At 39.3% G+C, this 18,097-nt stretch overlaps 1 protein-coding gene across 9 annotated transcripts in view; it reads right to left on the bottom strand.

Annotated features, from left to right (window-relative positions):
* Positions 1-18,097, bottom strand: part of TPX2 (TPX2 microtubule nucleation factor) — a 59,122-nt gene that overhangs the window by 13,388 nt on the left and 27,637 nt on the right. For all 9 annotated transcript variants that reach the window (XM_049650958.1, XM_049650961.1, XM_049650951.1 and 6 more), the window contains 7 exons: positions 15,870-15,998; positions 14,881-15,009; positions 13,229-13,350; positions 11,971-12,122; positions 9,603-9,771; positions 6,408-6,549; positions 4,901-5,117 (listed from right to left, as the gene is read on the bottom strand). In XM_049650958.1, the coding sequence (XP_049506915.1) occupies positions 4,901-5,117; positions 6,408-6,549; positions 9,603-9,771; positions 11,971-12,122; positions 13,229-13,350; positions 14,881-15,009; positions 15,870-15,998 (1,060 nt within the window). The remainder of the gene's footprint in view (positions 1-4,900; positions 5,118-6,407; positions 6,550-9,602; positions 9,772-11,970; positions 12,123-13,228; positions 13,351-14,880; positions 15,010-15,869; positions 15,999-18,097) is intronic.

Raw genomic sequence — 18,097 nt, forward strand, 5'->3', positions numbered from 1 at the left:
TTGTAAGCTCCTTGAAGGCAGGGATGTCCTCATTTACATCCCTTTGCATTCTCCACAGTACCTACGAGAAGTAGTAATTGTTCGATGAACATATGTTGATTGAACTGTGAAAGCTCTGAGGATGTGTGCTATGTTTTTCCCATCTTTGAATTCCCAGAATATAGACTGGTGCATTTTAGCTCTTACTCTTACTCAGTTATCCAACATTGGATGCTACGTGCAAGGGAATAAAAAATGAACAAGACAGACATGCACAGTCCCTGTTCTCAGGGAGCTCACTTTCTCATGGAGGAAAGAGACAATGAAAAAGTAACAAATCAGGTATTCCCTGATTTTCACAAGTGCTCTGAGGAAATCTGGCAGAATGCGGAGCTCAAGGATAACAGGGGAAGTTCCTAACAGGAAGCTGTGGGAAGGTACTGTAAAGTGGTATGTGTTAGAAGTACGCAATGTGAGTAGGCAGAAGGCGCATTTAGGAAAAGCAGCCCAGGATAGGGGAGCAGGTATTAGGGGTGAGCACTTCTCCCTATGGCAGGATATGGCCCCAAATGCCCTGCCACAAGAGCAGTTAGGAAATTACTATGAAGCAATATTATCTCAGGGAGTATGGGGGGGGGGTGTAAAAAAAAAAAGCCTGCTGGTCTCCCCAACTCATCCCTAAAATATCACTGCTAAAATTATTCCCTGGCCTCACCGACACCACATCCACCTCTGTGGTGCCCCGGTTCCCCACTAGATGTCGGCACCAAGTTCACATTTCACACCCTTGAGCTCAAGGTTTTCATCACTCCACCTCTGCCCCAAGAGCCCTTTTTTCATCTCTGCCTCACAGCCCACTGCTGCCCAAGCCCATCTCTCATCAGCCCCATTGTCTCCTTGCCACCTATCAACCACAAGTTTAAGAGCACAAGAAACACCGTAAGGACACACAAAAAGAGCTTCAGCACTAGAGGGGCAAGGATGAAGAACAGTGGTGAACAGACCAGATGAATTTGGGCTCTGGGAAGCAGGCTCTTCTGTTCTGAGAGTCCAGAAGTAGAAGTTAAGGGACCTAATCTCAATTCTACCAGCAACTTTTAAAAATGATCCTATGGGCAAGCTACATTCCCCTTTCAAAGCCTCTCTTTCTAAAAAATGAAGAGGGTGAAAGAATACACCTAATGCTTCCTATGCTTTGCTTCTCTAGAAACCAAGAGTTGAAGTGCAATCACTGGAACTTTTAGAAGGGAGAGTTGCAAATGGCCAGTATCAAACTCAAAAACTGAGTTTGCCGGGGCGCCTGGGTGGCGCAGTCGGTTAAGCGTCCGACTTCAGCCAGGTCACGATCTCGCGGTCTGTGAGTTCGAGCCCCGCGTCAGGCTCTGGGCTGATGGCTCGGAGCCTGGAGCCTGTTTCCGATTCTGTGTCTCCCTCTCTCTCTGCCCCTCCCCCGTTCATGCTCTATCTCTCTCTGTCCCAAAAATAAATAAAAAACGTTGAAAAAAAAAAAATTAAAAAAAAAAAAACAAAAAAAAAAAAAAAACTGAGTTTGCCAAAATAAATGATGGTAAGTTAGCACTGTGCAGTAGAATAAGAAAGTATTCAAGGAGATGGTGGGTTCAGATCCTGGCTCTGCATACTAGATACCTCCTATTGTCTCTTCCTCATCTGAAAAACAGGAATAAAGATAAAACCTGCCTCTTAAGAATTGTTGCAAGAAGACAACAATCTACATAAAACGCTCGGCATGAGGAGAGCATGTGAGAAAATGACAGTTATTACTATTAACAACATAACTGCTTACTGTGTGTCAGACACTAATTTCTCACTGGGGCTCTCTCTAATCTATGCTGCACATAACAAATCAAAACTCCAGGGGTGGGGCCCAGGAATCTGTTTATGTAATAAGATCCCCAGAGGATTCTGAGAACCAGCTGGATTTGGCAAACACTTCCCTGGAGCGTACCACATCAATTCAGTTGCATCTTACTTACCTAGTGCTTTGCTGATATGTTTATCCAGAATTCTCAACAAGGCATAAACTAGTACAAGGCTACTCTAAGATCTCACTTAACTAAATCTTACCGAACTCTAGGCACCCTTCCCCACATACAAGTTCACCCTAGCATGTCCAAAGTACAACAAACTGCCAGCCCAATTTCCTAAATCAGGGTTTCTAAAATCAAAGTTCAGGTAAGACAGATGTCATGGAAGAGGATGTTAAGTGGGATGCAGACTATTTTTTTTTAATAGTCACATATTTCCCAAGACCTTTCTATTTAAAAAGGTACCTTCTATTTTAATACAAGAGTACAGACCCTGAAACCATATACCTAGAATCTATCCAGCTCTGCCACTGGCTAGTTAGTGATCTTGGGAAAGTTATTTAACTATTATATTTCCTAACTATAAAACAGACTGATAATAGGACCTATAGTGTTTACCTCAAGAGTTATTATGAGAATTAAGTTACTATATAAATTATGAGAATTAAGTAAGTTATTATATAAATTGAAGAGCGTAGAATAAAACTTGGCACATAATAAGCTTCATATATTAGCTGTTAGTATTATTATTCATGGCAAAAAGTACTGGTTTTCCATTTACACAATGATTTATATGCTCCCTTTAAAATTACTTTAGGGGCGTCTGAGTAGCTCAGTCGGTTAAGTATCTGACTCTTGATTTCAGCTCAGGTCATGATCTCATGGTCTGTGAGATTGAGCCCGGGTCGATCTGCTGACAGCACAGAGCCTGCTTGGGATTTTCTCTCTCTCAAAAACAAATAAATAAACATTGAAAAAAAAATAAAATTACTTTAAAAATTAGTCAATTTTATATAAAGTCAATACTGGTAATATGAGATACAAGGATATAGTAAAAATCAAAAGGGTAAAAGTGAATTAAATAAAAACCAAAGCTTTGTAGCAGGGGGGAAAGCCAGGAGCTTAGAGAAAAAGATGTTACTAAAAGCAAGGTACTAAATGCATGTTACAAAAGCCTTGAAGAAGTAACTTCTCTTCTCTGGGCCTTGATTTTCTAGTGTGTAAAATGAAAACATTGAACCCTTCTGCTAGGCTCTAGGATTCTGAAGTTTGCATATAACCTACATTTCCCTTGTTACATTCAGAGCATTTTCCTCAGTGGGTAATGACAAAGGGCAAATGACAGCATAGGACTTGGAGAATGATCACTTGTGTGGAAAGAGGTTTCTTAGAAGTTTGTGCAACAGAGTTTGGCCTATAGTACTTGTGTGTCAAGGAAAGAAAAGAAAAAGGAAAAAGCATTGTGAATAGAAAAGAGGTCTCATATGCAGTAAGCCATAAAGGTGGGAAGAGGGGAAGAACTATTTCTAAGCATTACTGTGCTTTCTTAAAGCCTGGAAAATATAACTTTGGATTGCTTCTGACTTAGTGCTAAGAAAATGGAATAAACAGGGGCGCCTGGGTGGCGCAGTCGGTTAAGCGTCCGACTTCAGCCAGGTCACGATCTCGCGGTCCGTGAGTTCGAGCCCCGCGTCAGGCTCTGGGCTGATGGCTCGGAGCCTGGAGCCTGTTTCCGATTCTGTGTCTCCCTCTCTCTCTGCCCCTCCCCCGTTCATGCTCTGTCTCTCTCTGTCCCAAAAGTAAATAAAAAACGTTGGAAAAAAAAAAAAAAAAAAAAAAAGAAAATGGAATAAACAGAAGTGCCTGGCTAGCTCAGTCAGAGCAGCATGCGACTCTTGATCTTGGGGTTGTGAGTTTAAGCACTATGACGGGTGTAGAGATTACTAAGAAATAAAATCTTAAAAAAAAAACAAAAAAAAAAACTAAGTACACGGACCAAGGTAATAATATATTTTGATGCAGTTTCACTTAAAACCATGGTGACTCAAAAGGGCAAGCAAAAAGAAAGAAAACAGAAAAAGAGAGTTCTTAGTACCTGGATATAAGTCAGTCCAATACAGGAAGAAGGTGTTTCCCTACCTGCACAGAAATAGATCTAAAAACCATCTTTGCACTTATGTAGATGAACCCTATTATTGATTCTTTGATTCTTTGTGGCATCTCTTCCTAATTGTATGTTTTCCCTAAATTCCTGACTATATGCCCACCATCACATTATAACCCACTTCTCTAATCTCATTTCCAGTTGCTCCTCTTGATATACTGTACTTCTTTTCTGTAGCTTAAATGAGCCACCCACCTGCTTCCCAGTAGCTACCCTGTGTTTTCTACCTTTAGGCTTTTACGTTACTTCCACTGCCTGGAATGCTCTGCCAGTCCATTTCACTTGTATTTCTACGAGTCCAAAATCTACCATACAATGGAGAGGCAATATAACGAAGTATTAAGATCATGAACTCTGGAGCAGAGTGCCTGAGTTCTTATCTTTGCTCCACTATTCACTAGCTGAATGGCCTAGGAATGCCACTTAACGTCTCTGTGCCTCAACTGCCTCATCTGAAACCAGTGATAATTACAGTAAATCACCTGAAGGCATTGTGGTTAAAATGAATGGGTTAATACACAGAAGGGGCTTAGAGGAGCGTTTAGCACATAGTGAAAGCGTCAGCTACTATGACAGTGACAACACATGATGAGGACGATGTGAAGACTCGGGTCATATGCTTTGTCCTCCACAGAGCATTCCCTGAACCTCCTGTCTGGAAGAAATCATTATCTCCTTTGAGTTCCTACAGTACTATTAACTGTCACTGCTCTTAGAATACTTCTAATTTTATATTATTTATACATGTTGTCTCCCTTACTTGACTTTAAGTTTCCTGAGAGCAAAATCCACCTCTGACTTGTCTCTTATCACCTACAGTTCCTAATACAATGCCCTGATCATAGTATCTACTCAAACATTTGTGAACAGGGAGATATTTGGTCATGAGCAGGATATTTCTGCCAGCATACAGGGCCTTAACCATTCTTACCACAACATCTTCCAAGATTTTAGTAGGGCAAGGTCTAGAATGAAATTCAAAGTGTTCATCCTCAGATTTCTTCTTGGACTCCCGCTCCTGGATTCTTTTCTCAATTTCCAAATCAAAGCCAATAGGCTGAGTGGGTGGCTTCACAGGTGGTTTCTTGGGCAAGATGGGCCCACCTTCAAGAATTCTGGGATCAAGTTCCCGTGCTTTGAATTTGTATCTGTAAGATAAGAGTTTAAATGACACCACAAAAAAATTTTTTTAATAAAATAAAAATTACACAAACAACAAAGCAGGTCTAAAACAGAAAAATAATTATTATGATTACCCAAGCACAGCAAAATTTTGACTCATTCCACAGCCATTGTCTCTACCTCCAGAACAAAGAATAAAGGAGCCAATCCTAACACTCCTACCACTTTAAAGACTGGGATTTCTCTTCCCAGAGGAAGCTGCCCTGCCTCAAAAGAAGTACAAAAAGGAATGAAAGAAGGATACAGGAGACAAATTCCAGTGCTAACCACACTTTGTTCCAGTTTCCTCCACCAATAATAGCTGTAATGAGCCCTTGGGTAGCCATAAAGGGTGGGATCTACCTCAACTAAGTTCAGAGGACACTCCTTAGTTGGAATCCTGAGTAAGTTTGCCTACCCCCTTCGTTTTTACCACTTTATATTCCAGGATATCTGCATATTCCCACTTCTCTTTTTTTTTTTTTTTTTAATATTTTATTTTTAAGTAAACTCTACATCCAGCATGGGACTCATACAACCCTGTGATCAAAAGTCCCATGCTCTACCAACTAAGCCAGCCAGGTGCCCCCCACCCACCCCCCACCCTTCTAATTTTTTTTAATTTTTTTTTTACATTTATTTATTTTTGAGACAGAGAGAGACAGAGCATGAACGGGGGAGGGTCAGAGAGAGGGAGACACAGGATCTGAAACAGGCTCCAGGCTCTGAGCTGTCAGCACAGAGCCCGACGCGGGACTCGAACTCACGGACCGCGAGATCATGACCTGAGCCGAAGTCGGCCACTTAACCGACTGAGCCACCCAGGCGCCCCATACCCTTCTAATTTTTTAATCACAGAGGCAGGGGCACAGACTACAGAGCCTATAACTCAAATGCCATAAATTCCCATGACAAGAAAAACAGCAACTATCCCCATTATAGAACTGAAAAGAAAGCAGCCAAGGGCGCCTGGGTGGCTCAATCAGTTAAGCGTCTGACTCTTAGTTTTGGCTCAGGTCATGATTTCATGGTTGGTGAGTTCAAGCCCCACATCAGGGTCTGTGCTGACAGCATGGAGCCTGCTTGGGATTCTCTCCCTCCCTTTCTCTCTCTGGCCCTCCCCTACTTGCACTCTCTCTCTCTCAAAATAAATAAATAAAACTAAAAAAAACCCAAAACGTACATATATATGTACATATATACGCACATATATATGACTGAAAAGAAAGCAGGCAGATTCTTGGAACTCTTCCTCAAATACTGCCAGTTGGACTTACTGTTGCAGTTTCTCAAGCTCCTCAGCCTCCTGATCCGCTGCACTTTTGCAGGTCACTGGCCTTGTGCGTTGTTTGGTTTGCAGCACAGGAGTCTGTGGGTCTCTGGATATCTTGACCACAGCAGACTTGGAGGGTAACAGAGCTGTAAACCAAGATCACAGACATTCACCTAGCTCCCAAGACTCCCAGCACACTCTAGGTGCTGACTCAACTAGGCAGCCCAGAGATGACAAATCAGAGTGGCTGCCCTCCACGCTCAGCTCAGCTCATGTCAGTCAACCTGACAAACATGCAGCCCCTTCTTCCCTGTCACTCTTTACTGAGGGGTATGATGAAGGTAGTCTTTGGTTAAACTCTACTATCATCTTCTGAACTTAAAATCCATTTGTGTCTGATGGATTCCTTATCACTGCACAGGCATGTACTGCCTTTCTATTCACAATGCCAACTATTTTGCTTATTACTGACACGTAAGACTTTTGTTTATTCCAGCTTTAAAATAAGGCCTTTCTAAAGATCAAGTAATGACTCCCAATTTTGTGAATTTCCTAAATGCGTCTACATCAAAACATCACGACCTGTTCAAAGAAAGTCAAATAGAGAAAGTAAAAAGACTGCGTCAAAGCATCAATCTTAAGACCATCACTACCATTCATAGACAATATTGATTACCTGACCAGAGGCAACCTTGTCAATTTTCATAATTACGTAGAATGAGTCCTCTAATTTAGATCTGGCCACATAACAGCAGGAGATACAAACCAAATCTATTAATTTTAGAAATAAGTCAGCCTTCAAGTATACGTATAACAATTATTTATAACTACATAAAGTTTTAAATAATCATTGCAGAAAATACACCATCCACAAAAATAAACTCAAAATAGATTAAGGACCTAAATGTGAGATCTGAAATCATAAAAGTCCTAGAAAAGAGCACAAACAGTAATTTCTCTGACGTTGGCCGCAGCAACATTTTTCTAAATATGCCTGCCAAGGCAAGGGAAATACAAGCAAAAATAAACTATTGGGACTATGTCAAAGTAAAAAGCTTTTGCATAGCAAAGGAAACAACAAAACTAAAAGACAACCTATGAAGGGGAAAAGATACGTGCAAACAACATATCCAATTAAGGGTTAGTATCCAAAATACATAAAGAACTTATACCACTCAACACCAACACCAAAAAAACACACACAAAACAAACAAACAAACCCACAAAAACCCAATAATCTAAAATGGGCAAAAGACATGAGCAGACATTTCTCCACAAAAGACATACAGATGGCCAAGGGACACATGAAAAGATGTTCATCACTCATCATCAGGAAAACGCAAATCAAAAAACTACAATGAGAGATCACCTTACACCTGTCAGAATGGCTAAATCAAAAACATAAGAAACACAAGTGTTAGCAAGGATGTGGAGAAAAAGGAACCCTTGTGCACTGTTGGTAGGAATGCAAACTAATAGAGCCACTGTGGAAAACAGTACAGAGGGTCATCAAAAAATTAAAAATAGAACTACCATGTGATCCAGTAATTCCACTACTGGGTATTTACCCAAAGAATGCAAAAACACTAATTTGAAAAGATATATGCACCCCTATGTTTAATGTAGCATTATTTACAATACCAAATTATGGAGGCAGCCCAAGGTGTCCACTGACAGATGAATGGATATATATATAACAGAATATTACTCAGCCATAAAAAAGAATGAAATCTTGCCATTTGCAACAACATGGTTGGACCTAGAGAATATAATGCTAAATGAAATAAATCAAAGACAAATACCATTTGATTTCACTCATATATGGAATTAAAAAAAATAAAACAAAGGAAAAAAGAGACAAACCAAAAAACAGATTCTTAACTATAGACAAAAAAAAATGATGGTTACCTGGGGGGAGGTGGGTGGGAAATGGGTGAAATAGGTGAAGGGAGTTAAGAGTATACTTATCATGATGAGCACTGAGGAATGTATAGAATTGCTGAATCACTATAACTGAAACTAATACAACACCATATGTTAACCATACTGGAATTAAAAAAAAATTTTTTTAATTGCAGGAAATAATTTTTTTTCTATTTGCCAGGACCAAGATTCTAAAAGCAGGGCATATCAGACTCTAGAAGTCATATATTATTTGGAAAGTCACGTTTAATATTTAAATTTCCATTAGGATAAAAAAAAGACATTTCACTATTTTTGTAATCTAAAATTTGACAAATGACCCCTGGAATATAATAACAATATTAATGCTGTATTTAAAGAAGCTTGCCTGGCTGCACTAAACAATGCCAATGCAAGGGCAGAAAACACTGAGACCTTCAAAGGCAAAACAACAAAATCCTGCTTTATCCAGAATGCTAGTCCTACATTCTAGACAACTATTTTACATGACTTCCATTTCTCAAACTTCTCTACTTTCCTTCTTGCAGTAATTATTTTCATAAAGACAAAAGCTAAGAGATTAGAATCCTCTCATGTGTTCATCCCAAACCTACAAACCCTTTGGCATTTGCACCCATTCTTCTCTCTTCTACCCTCCCTTCAAAGAACAAGCACTCCACCTGAGCTAAGTATCCCTCCTCCACCTGCTGGCACAGGGTCAATCACTGGTTATCTCCTTTCTGCCCTGGTTCTTCAACTTTTTTCACTGCCAGGGACTTCTCAGCTTACAGACATGCTCTACCTATCTCCCACATCTCTTCACTCTTGTGTGTCCCTCTACATTCGTTACACTTACCATAATCTATAGTGCTCTGTTTCTCTCACTGAATTAGAAACTTAATGTTGAGCAGCACCAAGTCCATTTTGTTCACTGCTATACCTGGTTTATAGTGGTGAAATTTGTTGAATGGTTGAACAAAAAGCACACAACCCTGAATGAATGGACTGCTTCCATTTTCTATAGTTAAGTAGCTGCACCAATACACCCTGACAAGTGGCAAAGGTACAATACCTGGCCAATTATTGACCAGAAGGATCAAGGTGGTTGATGTATATAAGTAGACAGATAGCCAGAGCGGGGAGTACAAAGATGCTCAACTGTGCACTTCTTGTCTGCATGTAGGCATATGCCATACTTTAGTTCAAAAGCTAGGATTTCAACTAAAGGAAAATTTATGTAAGCAAATGAAATCCTAGGGGAGGCTCCAACCAGCTATAATGTTGATATGAAACTTACTATCATCCTTCTTGCTCCTCAAGTGATATCTGTTAGGGGTTCGTTTATGAAAGGCTTCAACCTGCTGTGCGAGGGGCACGTACGTAGAAGTTGTTTCATCAAATGTTCTTTTCTTTCCTTGGGACAGGTTGAATGGCTTAATAATGGTGCACCCCTTAGTCACTCGAGCCTGTAAAGAAAGTTGGTCCTCAAATGAAGTGTTTTGGAAGAGCTCAGATCTACCATAAGCCGCATATTCAACACAGAGGATCAAAAGAAAAAAGGACTGTGGTAAAGTCAAGATTATTATGGGGCGCCTGGGTGGCTCAGTTGGTTAAGTGTCCGACTTCAGCTCAGGTCGTGATCTCCCAGTTCATGAGTTCAATCCCCGCATCGGGCTCTGTGCTGACAGCTCAGAGCCTGAAGCCTGCTTTGGATTCTGTGTCTCCCTCTCTCTGCTCCGCCCCTGCTCATGCTCTCTCGCTCTCTCTCTCAGAAATAAAGAAATGTTAAAAAAAAATGTTTTTTTTTTAAATAAAAAGTCAAGATTATTATTCCTAAATTTGTCAGTCCTTGAGCAAAGGTTAAAACTAGTCTGTTCCCACCTTTTAAAAAAGGGAGAAAGGGGCTGGGGGGGCGCCTGGGGAGCTTAGCTGGTTAAGTGTCCAACTCTTGATTTCAGCTCAGGTCATATCTCACAGTTTGTGGGTTTGAGCCATGTGGCTCAAAGCCACGTTCATGGGTTCTGCACTGACAGCATGAGCCTGCTTAGGATTCTCTGTCTCCCTCTCTTTCTTCCCCTCTCCTGCTTAAGCACCTGTGCATGCTCACTCTCTTCTCTCAAAAATAAACATTAAAAAGAAGGGAGAAAGGATCTAGGGCTTAACAAATTATCTGTTCTGTAATAGTTAATAAGGTGATTTTTTTTCTCCAAGCATGTCAGTGTTTTGAAGCCAGCAAGAACAAGTTTTCTGAAAATTAGAAGGGAAAAAAAGCTGCAAAGGTATTCCCCTCACCCTTAATCCCATTAAGAAAAAATTGATTTGGGTTCTGGGTCTGGATCAGGTCAGGCAACTGCCTGAATCAGAATCTCTGCAGACATCCTCCCCAAAACTGAGTGATGAAGGAGTCTAGTCCTTGGATGATTAACTTTCATAACATTAGTCTCTGATTAGAAACAAAACTCTTTAAGGACCTACATCTCAAAGGAAGAAGCACAACACCAGGGTTTAAGACTGCAAAGGACTGACTTCAACAAGTAATGATGCTTACTGCAAATGCAAGAAGAAATTCTTAGTATTAGAATTTTTAGGGATGCCTGGGTGGAGCAGTCAGTTAAGTGTCCATCTCTTGATCTTGGCTTAGGTCATGATCTCTCGGTTCATGAGTTCAAGCCCTGCATCCCCACATCAGTTCCTGTACTGATGGTACAGAGCCTGCTTGGGATTCTGTCTCTCCTTCTCTTTGCCTCTCCCCTGCTTGTGTGCCCTCTCTCTCTCTCAAATAAATAAAACTTACAAAAAATATTTTTTAGAATTTTTAAGTAGGATTCTTATCATTTTGTTAGATTTAAATGGTCTGCCCCAACCCCATTTCTTCCATAAGCCCTGTCATATATTGCACAAAACTTTGTAAACACAAGATTTTTTCAAGAATTTTGTAAGAGCACAAGCTGTAGCAAGCTGGCACCTACAATTTGCCACACAGAATTCTAAGTGCTTTATGTACATTCTTTTTCTATTTTTTTTTATGTTTATTTTTGAAAGAGGCACAGAGTATGAGCAGGGGAGGGGCAGAGAGAGGGAGACACAGAATTTGAAACAGGCTACAGCTCTGAGCTGTCAGCACAGAGCCTGACGCAGTCTCAAACTCACAAACCGTGAGATCATGACCTGAGCTGAAGTCAGATGCTTAACCACCCATGCACTCCGCTTTCTTTCTTTTTTTTTTTTTTTAAGTTTATTTAACTATTTTGAGAGACAGAGAGAGAAAGTGCATGTGTGCACAAGTGGGGAAGGGGCAGAGAGAGAGAGAGGGAGAAAGAGTATCTCAAGCAGGTTCCGCACTGTCAGGCAGAGCTTGGTGAGGGGTTCAATCTCACAAATGTGAGATCATGACCTGTTCCAAGATCAAGAGTCAGATGCTTAAATGACTGAGTTACCAGGAGCTCCATATGTACATCCTTAAATCAGTTTTCACAGCAACTTAAAATGCTTCCCAGAGAGGCCACATGACTTCTCCAAGATCATAAAGCTAATGGGGCAAAGTGAGGGTTTAGAGCTACCTTAACTCAAAAACACGCTTCTCTCAATTATAGTGACCACAAGTACTGCACCCGAAATCCTCCCTGAATTAGTAACAAGAATATCCATTTAGCCCATCAACTTACAGGAGACGGAGGATGCTTTCGCAGTTCAGATGTAAAATTCACTTCCTTATATTCCTCCTGGTTCTTAGGATGTTGTTTGATTCGCTCGTCTGTGCGGAAGTGAAAGTCAACTGATTTGGTTACCTGGCTCACTGATTTCTTCACAGGTTGCCCTGAGTAAGAAGCAGAGTAAAACACACAGGTAACACTAAGAATAGAGAATACCAGTAAATCCCCTTTATCCAGTCCTTTTGATATTTCTATCATCATGGATCTTAATATTGTTCACTCTCTACACATAGCCCCAAATTTGAATCAGTGCTCAAGGACACTACTTACTATATGTACCTTATTCATTGAGCACTACTAGTGTGAGGACCTCTGGTCAGAGGCAAACTGCAAAGAGGTAGAACAGGGGAGAAGAATCCCATCTCCTAGGTGTAGTTATAGCTCTGGACACACAGTAACTGGAATACTTTTGACAAGAAAGGCTATGAATTGTCTTAAAAAGCACACTTAACATGCCTATGAAGGAAATCCTATAAACTCCAGGGGTGCTTTTTCAACTCAGTATTCAGGGCTTTATAGCTTTGACTCCACCAATAATAACTCTATGTATGCCAGAGCAAAGCAGAACTCTGACCCTTTCGCTCCCTCAGTCCTACTTGTCCTCTGTAGCTACAAGTGGATTCGCTCAGCTGTCTTTTCCTCTGTCTAAAATTAAAATGGGAAAACAACAATAAAAAACTGGCATGCCCAATGGCTTTATCTTCTGTCTCAATCGTAATTCCTTCTTTTTCTAATACAAAGAAAAAGAATTAGAAAGGAAAAGGAGAGAGGAATCAGTTATCCTTGAAGAAATGAGGGAAATTTTCATGGAAAAGGGCCTCAAAAGATGGGTGTGAGTTCTACAGTTAGAGACAGAGAGCAACAGTGCGCTCTAAAAAAGGTCTGGTGTATATATATAATACCCCCCCCCCATTTTTTTTTTAAGTAACCTCTATGCCCAATATGGGGGCTTGAACTCACGATCCTGAGACCAAGAGTCACATGCTCTGTCAACTGAGCCAGCCAGGCGCCCTAGTCTGGTGTATATAAAACATTCTAGGAAATAATCATTGGGATATAAAGAATATCCATGTCCAGCTTTCTAACAAACATACCTTTTTCTACTGGCTACTAACCAATAAAGACTTTTATCCTTTAGAGACTTCAAAAACCCTACCAAGATTATGGGAAGGACCCCTCATAAATCAGAATCAACCAGAGCCAAGCTGACCTATTCCTGCAAGGGCAAGTTTTTTGAATTCTTCATTCTTTTTCCGCATCTCCATCACCTCCTGTTGCATTTTCATTCTCTTCTCCAACTCTTGCTCCTCAGTACTTTTTAGAATCTTTTGCCTAAAGGGAAAATCAGTAAAGGAGGTAAGAGAGGAGAGAAGAAAGAGGCTCCTGATTCAAAACAGTCTAAAGGTATTACAGACAAGATTTTTAACCTGTGATAAAATAATCATCAAAGCCAAAAAGGATTATCTGATAAATCGATACTGACTTAATTATGTAACAGTATGAAAAAAAAAACAAAACAAAAAAACCCACAAAAAACCAAGATGCACAAGTTATAACGATATTGAAAATTTTTCAAAAAGAAAGCTAAAATTGACTATAGAAGATATTACAAAAGACATAAATTTGACTATACAATGATCAGCTTTTAGGCCACAAGAAAAAGTAGGATTAAAATACCAGTAGAATGGGGAAAATATTTGCAAGAAATATGACAAAAGACTAACATATGTAAAATATACTCTGTGATGGAGAAGAGAGACTTAGGAGTGAAACCAGCTAGAGTCCAAATCCCAACCATGTCATTTCATTTTCTACCTATGTGCTCTTGAGAAAAATATTTAATCCCTCTGAGACTCAGTTTTCTCCACTGTAAAATGAGGAATATATTCATCCCCACAGAATATTTGGTGACTATTAAATCGGGTGTTTCCCAAGTACCTGACACATAGCAAAAGTTCAATTTAGAGTAATCATTCTTAACAATGAGACTATCGCTAATACCACATACAGATAAACAGAAAAGGAAATAGACAATCCACCCAAGAGGAAATATGGAAAAGATGTTCACAATAACAGTAATATAATCCTATCAGCAATCAAATAAAAATTAAAATAAGTTGATGCCATCAACATTTTATCAAGTAAATTTAAACAATTTTAAATGCAAAAAACAAATTCAATGTGGACAGGGTACACGGAAATAAAAATATTCATTCAAAGCTGATGGTATTGTAAATTCATACATTTATTTCAGAAATAAAATTGGCAATATCAACAGCCATAAAACTAGGCTTGATCAAGGAATTTCTCTTTCCTCAGCCTGAAGAAACTACTCAAAAAAAAGTCCCTACCAATAAAAATGTTCGCTGATTATTTCTAATAGTGAAAAATTGGTAACTACATTTTCAACAGGAAATGGTAAATATAATTTGATAGAGTATTTGCTATTGAAAAAGGATAAATGGGAAGATTTTATAGTATAGTATAGAAAAAGAAAAAAGAAATAGTCTTGTGGCAAGCAAAGAAAACAAATCCCAAAGGTTACTTATACACAGATTGTAAAAATACATTTTTTACTTGCGTAAAGACCTGAAGGGAGCTTGGTAAAATAGAAACTGTTCAATTCAGGTAGTAAGGACCTTTTTACTAACTTTTTCCTTTTATATTCCTTTTAATTTGCTTTAATAGTATATTTTCCTCAATGTTTAAGACTTGAGCATCCCCCAAGACATGAAACAATTCACCTCACCATAGTTACAGCTTTATTAGTTTCCCAAGCTCCATGTGCTCCACACTACAGATGTACCTGCTTATAATTTTACTCTATTGACTCTAAAGTTTAAATTCAGGAAAGAAACATACCTCACAGGTGGTATACAAGACACAGTATGTCGGCCCTTGGCTTTCTCTGGGGAAGACTCATGTTTTTCAGAGGTATCTTGATGGGCACTGCTTTCTTCCTCTTCCTCTGGCTTCTTTTTTTTGTTAGAACTTGAGTTCAAAAGAACAAGCAATAAATATTCTCAATTCCCTAAAGCATACACTGCTGTACTCTCCTCCCCAAATCTATCACATAAGGCTTAAATTTTCTCTTTCATTCGGACAAGCACGTCTCAATTGCAAGATTCTTTCAATAGTATGTACCAATGGATAAAATGGGTAAACTCTGAGAACACCAACAGAAGTCAAGGTAAGAGTTGTCTGATGATGGTTCAGGAGGGTGGGGAGAGATTCCAACTGCTTATCATAAAATGCACAAACGGCAGATAGCTAGCTGCCTTCCCAATATCTATTCCACTTTCTTTCTTATCAATAGAATTCTAATTTTGTTTGGGGTGGCAATGTACAAAGGCTGTACTTGTTTTGAGAGCTCCTCTTGCACTAGGGAAAATTCAAGCAACACAGTAGGGCAACTGAGGTATAACCAAGGTTTCTGAAAAATTTTCACTTTTGTGATATGGGTGCTGCCCCTCTTCATCATACTCTCCTTCTTCTCTTAAACATGGATGTGATACCTAGATATATAGCAGCTATCTTGTGACAACGAGGCAACAAGCACAAGGAAGAAGCTAAGAAACACAGAGCTGCCATCTTGAGTAACAAGTATGAAAAAAAAGCTAACAATGCCCTGGCACTGTTCAGTCACTGAACCAAAGCCAACAGCAAACTTCTGTGAAGCAAATAAATCACTATTCTTTAAACCACTCGAGGTGAATAGGCTATTTCTTATAGCAAAATACATTCCTAACTGATAAAAATAAGAACAAGCACCATATATTCTGTTTGCTGTTAACCACAGGAGCAAACAGGAGTAAAACCTATGCCAACCGACAGAAGCTGTGGCTACTTACACTTTCATTTTTTTGGAGGGTGGAATTTCATTGATGATTAGAGGAGTAGCACATCTCTTAGCTTTCATTTTTACATGATGTTTTTCTTTCTGTTCCAAATCCTTCTGAGCAGAGAGTCTAGTAGATCGCCTATGGTACAGGAATTGACAAAATTTATCCAAAATGAATGTATCTACTACAGATATGCAATTGTGCCCCAGAAATGTGAAAGTATGTCAAACTGCCAATGGCTACAAAGAGTTTTGTGGTATTATTTCCACTCTAAAAACTTTTTACCTTACTGATAGCTTTTGAACCTCATCATAAAATGTTGGTACTTAAATGCAATGGATTTTTTTTCTTTAAAGACACAGGCAATCACCTAATACAACTCCCTCCTTTTAAATGTAAAAGTCAATAAAGATAAGGTGACTTGACCCTGTTACATAGCAAATTGCTATCAGACTTGAAATTTGAGATCAGATCTCCTGGTAACTAAGGTGTTTATTTTCTCCTTTTAGTCACGCCCCCATTTTTGGTAAAATATTTAACACATACCAAAATGTGCACAAAACAAAAATTAAGTTAAATGATTACAAAGTAAAGACTCATGAAATCACCACCCAGGCTAAGAAGTAGAACACTGGCAGGGGTGCCTGGGTGGCTCAGTTGGTCAAGCGTCCAGCTTTGGGTCAGGTCATGATCTCATAGTTCGTGATTTTGAGCCCCATGTCGGGCTCTGTGCTGACAGCTCAGAGCCTGGAGTCCGCTTCAGATTCTGTGTGTGTCTCTCTCTACCCCTCCCCGACTTGTGCTGTCTCTCAAAAGCAATAAACATTAAAAAAAAAATTAAAAAAAAAACCTTCAGGTAATATAATCAGACTACTGCAAGTATTGTTTTTCTGTCTTGTTTATTTCACTCAACATTGTATTTGTGAGATTCAGCCACATTGAGTCATGTAGCTTTAATTCACTGATTTTTAATGCTGTATAACAGTCACTGTAGGAATGTACCACTATTTATCCAGTCCACTGCACAGGTGCACATGTTGCTGGCAGGTGTAGGCTTTAAGACCGTTTGTTAGGTCATAGGACGCTGGTTTTATCAATTAAAAGTTGTTTCCAAAGTGCTTGTACCAATCTATGCTTACTTACACTGGCGAGTTGATATTATAGTCTGCATTGCTCTACACCCTCCTGAACACTTGGTACTGTCAGATGTTTTAATTTAGCCGGTAGGCAGTAAAACCTTGCTGTGGTTTTAATTTGCTTTTCTGATTCCCAGTGAGATAGAGCAACTTTTCACATGTTCACTGGCCATTTGGTTATCCTAGTTGATAAAGTACTAGTTCAAGTCTCTTGTTTGTTTTCCATTGGGTTGTCAATCCTTTCCTGAGTGATTAGTAAGAATTCCTTATATACTATGAACATAAGCCCTCTGTAGGTTTTATGTGTCACAAATATCTTTTCCCACTTTGGGGGTTGGCTTTTTACTCTCTTTATGGTACCATTTGACTAGATAAATGTCTCAAATACATCAATACCCCTCCCCATTATGGTGAGTGCTTTTCTGTGTGTATACTATTTAAAAAAAAAATCCTTCCCTGTTCCAAGGTCATGAAGATATTCTCCAATATTTCATTATATGAGCTTTAGCATTCACATTTAGATCTACAATTCCACCCAGAATTGACTATTTTAGGGGCCCCTGCTGGTTCAGTCAGAGGAGCACACGACTCTTGATCTTGGGGTTGTGGGTTTGAGCCCCAACACTGGATGTAAAGAAAAAAAGAACTGACTGTTTTATATGCAAAGGGGGACCAAGTTTCATTCTGTTCTATCTGGATATCCACTAGCAAAGCATTGTTTTTTAAAGGGTGGGGTGGGGGGGGGAGCACTGTTTTCCCACAGGTCTACAGTAACACCATTGTCATATATCATGCCCATAGATGGGTGCATGAATTTCTATTTGATTTCGCTGATCTCATTAATCCTTGGATAATACCATAAAGCTTGAATTACTGCAGCTTCATAATAATATGTCTTGCTATCAACTAGCACTTTGAAAGTATCTGGCTATTCTCAGACCTTTGCATTTCTGAATAAATTTTAGCATCAGTTTATCAATGTCCACAGTGAAAACCACTAGGATTTTAATGACTATTACATTGAATCTATAGATCAGTTAGGGAGAACTAATATCTTTTTAATACTGATCCCCCAATCCATAAATATGGTATGTCTTACAA

Source organism: Panthera uncia (genome assembly GCF_023721935.1).
Source record: "Panthera uncia isolate 11264 chromosome A3 unlocalized genomic scaffold, Puncia_PCG_1.0 HiC_scaffold_11, whole genome shotgun sequence".
NCBI classification, from domain to species: Eukaryota; Metazoa; Chordata; class Mammalia; order Carnivora; family Felidae; genus Panthera; species Panthera uncia.